The sequence below is a fragment of the Setaria viridis genome, chromosome 1 (genome assembly GCF_005286985.2).
Source record: "Setaria viridis chromosome 1, Setaria_viridis_v4.0, whole genome shotgun sequence".
In the NCBI taxonomy this organism is placed as follows: domain Eukaryota; kingdom Viridiplantae; phylum Streptophyta; class Magnoliopsida; order Poales; family Poaceae; genus Setaria; species Setaria viridis.
The window spans coordinates 37608148-37615387 of record NC_048263.2 but is presented as its reverse complement, the minus strand read 5'-3'; the positions used below and the strand labels follow the sequence as shown (position 1 = coordinate 37615387).

Genomic DNA, 7240 nt, shown 5'->3' with positions numbered 1-7240 from the left:
AGTACCCGCAAGGAAGGAAGAAGCCAGACTCCTACTAGGATTTCCCTATAATCCGACTAGGACTCATACCGAGTACTCCTACTAGGACTCCTTGTAATCCGACTAGTTCTCCTGCCCTCTGGAGTATGTAAAGGGCAGGGGTATCTAGATCGGCAGCTCACCTAAGCTCACAAACAAGCGCAATGAAGAAAAAGATCAATATAATCTACACACAGGACGTAGGGTATTACGCGATCTAGTGGCCCGAACTTGTCTAAATCATGTTCCTTGCATCACCATCGACTCTTTGATTCTCGACGACACCTACGGCACTAAAGACCACCTTGGGTACTCCCCAGGCGGGTTGCCGGTCTAAAACATCGACAACTGGTGGTTGATAACTACTCAAAGGACATCCTGTTAGATTTTTTGAGCAACTACGTGTTGATAAACACACTTTCTACTTGCTAAGGGATGAACCGTGTGAGAGAAATTTACTTCAGGATACAGTAAGAATGACAGTGGATGAACAGCCAGTGATGTTCCTGCATACTATCTGTCACAGTGTTGGGAATCGTGTCATCGAGGATAAACATCAACATTCAGGAGAAACAGTTAGCCGGCACTTTAATAATGTTTTAGATGCGATAAATGGTTTGCATGATATATACATAACAGACCCACCCAATGAAGTGCCTCTTAAAATTAGAGATGATTCAAAGTACTACCCACATTTCAAGATAAGTTTCTATAGTTGCTTGCTCATTTTATAGTTGCTTGCTCATTTGTAATTTTCCTGTCCATTATTCTTGATTCAGAGAACCACTACGTGTTGAGGATAGCTGCCGCCGTCTAATCTGCTCTATTTTGCTCGCCGGCGACAGCCAAGATCTAGAGGGCGACAGCCATGAAATGGGGAAAGTCAGTGAGAGGGGGAGGGGAGGGGAGGGGAGGAGTACCGATGGACTGACGAGTTTGACGGATGGTACATCAACCAAACATAATTCGACGCAAACTCGTTTTTTATTCGGCGCAGTCCAAACAAGATTTTAATAAAACACACCGTAACTAACCAACTAATCCTAAACTGGTTTTCCTAAAATCCTGGTAAAAACAGGATTTATTAAAATGGATTTATAATTTGTAGATCCAAATAACCATTTAGGTAGGTAGGTGGCTGAACATCGTAACTACGCTCTACGATATGATGAGGGGCAGTGGCGCCCTCGAGTTCCTAACAGTCGTATTGCTTCTTGTGGTCTTGTTTGGGAGGGAGGTGCTAAACTTTAGCCCTATCACATCGAATGTTCGGATGCTAATTAGGAGAACTAAATATGAGCTAATTACAAAACTAATAGCAGAACCCCTAGACTAAAGCGCGATACGAATTTATTAAGCCTAATTAATCCATCATTAGCGAACGGTTATTATAGCACCACATTGTCAAATTATGGACTAATTAGACTTAATAGATTCGTCTCGCGATTTAGCCTAGGGGTTGTGCAACTAGTGTGTAACTAGTCTATGTTTAATACTCATAATTAGTGTCCAACATCCGATGTGACAAGGACTAAACCCGTCCGCAGGATTACCAGTACCAACAACTCCACGTCACCAGATGAGAGCAAGATACTCCTGGTTTTTTGCACAGAAGCTATCTGTCCGCCTGGCGGTACACCATCACAGTGCCCTACAAGTGCTATTGCTGTCAAAGATCGCCCAAGCCAGTGTGTTACCCGTCGTTGCCAGAATGCCGGGCCCACTGCCCTGCCTTGAATCCAACGTGCCAGCACTTTGATTATGTTATGGAAGGTAACTAGTCAAATAGTGTAAACACCAACGTTGCCTTTTCTAGATGAGAGAGGTTGGATGCTACAAAAATTTCGGCGACCTGTGGTGAGTATGAAATTTTGAGAGAAATAAAAAAATGTATCGATGAGTGAGGTCATGTAATGAAATTTTGGCAACTTAGTGGTAATTATGAAAAGTTATGAAGTGTGATAATTTGTTGTAATTATGAAAATGGTGAACACTAATATGACTATGGAGAACTCATATTTCTATCTAGAAAAGTTAAAACAGCGTACATTCTGAAATAATGGAGGTATAAGAAATGCATTAGCTACTCTTGATCTCTTAATCCGCCAATTAGGGCATGGCTATAATTTACAAGCTACTATATGTATATGCACACGGAGCTACAAAATTTGTTTCCTCCTCGGTCTGAATGGCTCAATGTACCATCCTTAGGCTGGGCATCTGGTGCAACGAGCCTGTACCGATCGGGTCGAACCTGAACACATCCTCGAAGCATCCCGCGGAGGACACCCGCGGCGGAGGCACCGCCGGCACCATGGTCTCCGGTTCCGGTGCCACCACTGCCTCCTCAACGTCGTCAACGCCTCCATCAACTCCCGCCGGCGTGGCCGTGTCGCCGCCCTCCCGTGCAATCCCAATGACGCTGCTGCCATCTTGCCGCGCGCCGCCCGGCACCCGGAGCGGGGGCGCCATCATCGGCGAATCGTCCTCGTGCCCGACGAGCCGCATGGTGAGGCGGTCGCCGCCGCGGCGGCGGCGCGCGCGGATGCACTCCGGGCGCACGACGGGGACTATCCGGATCACGAGCCTCCCGTCGCCGGTGCGCGTCCGCCTGAGCGCGCCCCGGGCGACCAGCGACGGGATGGGCGGAGGCAGCCGGCGTCGCGGGCGCCGCCGCCCGTACGACACCCAGAACCCATCCTGCTCCTCGTCCTCTTCCGCGCTGATGATGATCCCGGCTTCCTTCTCCTTTGCTGCGTCCCGGCCCTTCACATCCTCCTCCTCCTCGTCCTTTGCGTTCTTGGTACCCTCGTAGTGCCCGGTGCTCGTCCCGCCGCCGCTTGCTTCGACGACGTCCTGACCGCTGCCGCCGCTACGACAACAGCGCGCGCCGGCGTCACCGCGCGACGCGACGGCTGCGGCGGCGGCCCGCGTCACGACGCCATCGGGCGGGAGGAGCAGGGACCGGAGGCCGGCGGCGGCAGGGGCGCTGAATCTCTGCGCGGCGGAGTGGGGCGCGGAGGGCGGCGGCAGCAGCATCGCCGGGCGGGCGGATAACGCGATCGGATCGGGGGTGGGCAGGGCAGAGCGCCGAAGCGATTGGCCGAGGAGGAGCTCGGCGTGTGATCCCGAGGAGGGGGTGGCGACGGGTTGACGCGCGTTTTATACGTGGGCGGGAGGTTCACTCTTCTATCTCCGGGAAGAGGCAGGAAGTCGCGGGCGCCCGAGCGTCGCCCGTGACGGACGAGGCGAGAGCTGGGGTTGCCAAGACGCCCGTGCGCCCGGCCAATTAATAGCCCGCCGGCCGGGGCCGCCGATTCGCACCCGCCCTTGGATACGTGTGTCGGGCGCATGGAAACCCCACCCCCGTGGTGGATTATCCAGCCGCGGCCTTTGGAGAGTTGCCAATCGTGGCAGCAGCGGTTGGATCCGAGTCGGACGGCTCCCTTCGGGCGGGGCGGCGTGGGCGTGGCAGCCTGCAGGGTGAGGTTGATCCGCGTGGCCGGTATATATCCGGCTGCAAACGAATCGGCCCGCGGCTTTCATCCGCCACGTAAAATCGGGGTCTCGTGGATCAACAAGACTGCAGGCTGAAACCGTGAAACGCGTACAGGACAGAGGTCTGAAAGAGAGCTCGCGTTTTCGCTCGTGACAGGCGGCAGCTGGGTCACGGGTCGCGCCAGGTGCGCTTTGTTCTTTGGTTCCGTCGGGTGTGCCTGGTTGCAGAAACCTATCGGACAGGACTCCGGACGGCGGACGCCGTCGAGACATCATCGAGCCGCCAATGCTGCCTCTGCATGTGAGTATGTGACCTCTGATGCGACTCGACTCCGAGGATTGGGTGAGGAGGATGTATGTGGAGTCGGGATCATGGATCAACTGATGAAGAAATGGCTGGCGAACGGCCCAGTTTTCAAGAAGGAAGGCCTGATGAGAGAGTAAGAGGGACATGTGGCCCACTGCGTCGCAAAAGAGCTCAGTCGATCCATGATCCCGACTCTGAATTATACTCGGAGGGCCCTCTCAGTTTTAGTTGAGTGGGCTTCCCTAGCATCTGAGATCCACATTTTCAGCCCATTTGAACTCTGTTTCACCAGCAGCATTTTGCCGTCATTGCATCCTCTGAATCGAGGCATCAGTCTATTGATTGCTGTCCTCTGTGGCACTCACCTAGTGGCGTCTGATCCTGTGTAAACAAATTAAATTAGCACAACGATCATCTGATTTGGATCTGATCATAACCGCAACATCCGCAGCAGGCAAACGGGCATGCCTGCCTGTAACGTTGGAAAGCAGCAGAACCTGCAATTTGACCCGTGGCATTTACTAGCATCAATCTGACAGCGATTGCTCCAGTCTTGGAACCTCGCGTCGACAGTTGGCCTGAAATCTCCAATCAATCATGCAACCGAAGGTCATTCCATCGACACTCAATCAAGCCATTCAGAGTTCAGACATGTCCTGTCCGCAGCCTCTCTTTCTCCATCCACCACGAAACTTGCTATCCGCAGCAGACAACATCAGCTCGGCGAGTGGATCACCAGTTCCCAGCCTCCGATTCCCACCCCTCACTGTCCTGTCCGCATCCTCGCAGGACTGACTGAACCCTGCAATGGTTTCAGAAGCATGCTATAAACGCGGCACCTCTTTTCAGTTCACCGCGCTGTCTGCCTCACGAATCATTCTCCACTTGTCTGAAAAGCTTCAGCTTTTTCATTCTTGGCAGACGCATCTACTCCCCTGCTCTGATCGTGAGCTCTGGACAAGTGACAGCGGGGAAGGGAATGGATTCAGCTCTCATCTCAGTACCCAGTAGGCCCGTGGTTCCACTACAATTAGCTAGGCACAAAGGCAGTTGCGGAGGGGGTCTGACGAGCAAATCAGTGGCGTATCTGCAGCACGCTAATCATGTCTTCCACTACCAAACATGCAGATTTGCACAACCACGGCCCTGTTGCCCTGTTCAAGATAGAGACAAACCAATATGCAGCACGGATGTGATAAAAAGGAATTACCAAAGGATAAATAAAAGATAAGAGTGTAGTGGAGTGTGGAGTGCCATATGCATCCAATCATTGGTTCATGCATGGGATAGAAATAGAATCCAATAATAATTCCTAGTAAATTTATTCTCTTTTGTGAAGGTTGTGAAGGTCTGGGGGATCAGATTCCAAGTTGCTCATAGAATAAACATTTCATCGGATGCAGAGTGATTCGCTGTGACCACTTTACAGGTGCCTTTGAATTCCTTCCTCAAAACGGCCAACAGGAGGCGTTTCTAACAGCTCATAATCTGCAAATCAAACAGAAACAATATGATGATACAACGAGGGCGCAGACGCAAGTGAGGGTGTCGTGATGCAGAGTTGCAGACGCACATGTACACTAGCATCAACAGCAGGTGTTCTTACCTATAATCAGGTAGGTAGGTATAGGTATGAGAGTCCTCCCAAACAATAATTCGAGCCGGCCTGTAGCTTATCCATTGCTTCTGGTAACCTTCTTCGTGTGATTTCCAGCTTCTTATTTCTGAATTAAATGATGACATGCTGTAACAATTGGGCTGTCACATCGAGCAATGAGATCCCTGAATATTTTTGACACCGATGAACTAATGATTTCAAGGAAAAGAGATAAGGCTAGGAGGATGGTTTTGGAAATAGGCGCCTGGAACTAATTGATATTCTGCTCCCTCGAAGTATTCCTCTGACTACTTTGCTTGCAATACATTACATCCCTCTGTCCATCATTGCTTTCGGAGGCGAAAGCAACAGTAGCTCGGAATCTAGAACTAGCTCCACTACACGACACTTCGGTGGTCTCTGCCACTACAAAAACAGCTGATTTCTATTTCCAAGTACTTGAAAACTAGGGGTGTATGTCCTCAGGAAAAAAAAAAACCCAAATGAAACTATGGGTGTATGGAAACAAGAAGCTTAATCAAAGCTGGGAAATGCAATGGCACTCTTGTCACATACTACTCAAGTTCTTTTTAGCATGAATTAAAATTTTCCTTTTATGAAAACATGAATAGCTATTGTTACTACCTATTTGGTAGCAAAGACGTCACTGATTTAACTGTGGAATAATAATCCTTAATAAAAAAATAACTCCAAAAAATTCGTTGTACCGCTGTGTAGGGTTCAGTTCCATCAGGCCTGGACCTGGAGGGTATTGCCAATCATTTATGTCTTGTACAATTATCGTGTCTTAGCTGTCCTCATAATAACCCTTCTTTAGAATCGGATCATACCTGACAAGCACCAGCTTCTGTATGCCGTTGTCATTTCATTTTGCGTGTGTGGTTAGCACGTCATAGTCCCCCTTTTGGCTGATGTTCAGCCGGTGTACGTTGCCAAGCTACCGTACCTTCAGTCCTGGAGGTGCATTCATTTTTCATCCTGCACTTCAAGTCAGGTTGTCCTAATCCATGGCCATATACAAGACTTTACTGACTAATTTTGAAAAAAGTTGGCATCCTGATGAGCAAGCTGCACAGACTGAATCAAATTCTTCGCAAATTAAGCATCGATCGCAACTGAGCTTTTCTCCTTCAAATTAATCTGGATGCAGTGTGTTCTTTTGACTTGCGCATTTTCTGCATGTTCCTGTGACTTTTGAGCTGATGATTGCCAGGAAAACTGGACGGCATACATGTTGAGCTGTTCTGGTTGGTGTGCAGGTGCTAAGTTCATCGCGTGATCATCAAATGACAGCGCCGAACTCTAATTGCGTTGGTTGCCTAGAATAATAGCCAACCATCGCAGCCCAGCTCATGATAATCCTTCCCCAGTGGAATGCAGACGTTGATTGGCCTTTGGCCAGCCAGGAAGTATACACTGCTCGTCGTCATGCTCAAGAACACACGAGGCGTTGGGAACTTGGGAATTGGGATCGGAGACGTGTGGCGGTCTGGAGGAGAAGAGAGCTGCGTCTGCTGCAGTGCTGCTCCATGCTTTTGTACCAGCTGTCCCGTGACATGGACGACCATTTCGTTGCGATCAAGAACAAATTTTATATTCTCTGACCATCTCGTCTTTCAGGGTGTCTAGGTTAATCTGCTCGCAACAGTTCATAATTCAGGGAGAGAGAGGGAGAGCTCGTTTTGAGTCAACATATGACGGAAAAAAGAAAACAGCCTGATATCCAGCCGGCATAGGCAAGATAGGATTGGAATCCAAGTCTGAAAATCTTTCTCCCAAAGCAACACATATTTTTTTTT

The 7240-nt window shown here is 49.7% G+C and overlaps 1 protein-coding gene across 1 annotated transcript; it reads right to left on the bottom strand.

The window, feature by feature from the left end:
- Positions 1–2084: 2084 nt before the first annotated feature.
- On the bottom strand, positions 2085–3057 carry LOC140221696 (uncharacterized). Its single transcript, XM_072291439.1, has one exon. It carries the CDS (start codon positions 3055–3057, stop codon positions 2212–2214), a length of 846 nt encoding a protein of 281 aa, XP_072147540.1. The 3' UTR covers positions 2085–2211.
- Positions 3058–7240: the final 4183 nt, after the last annotated feature.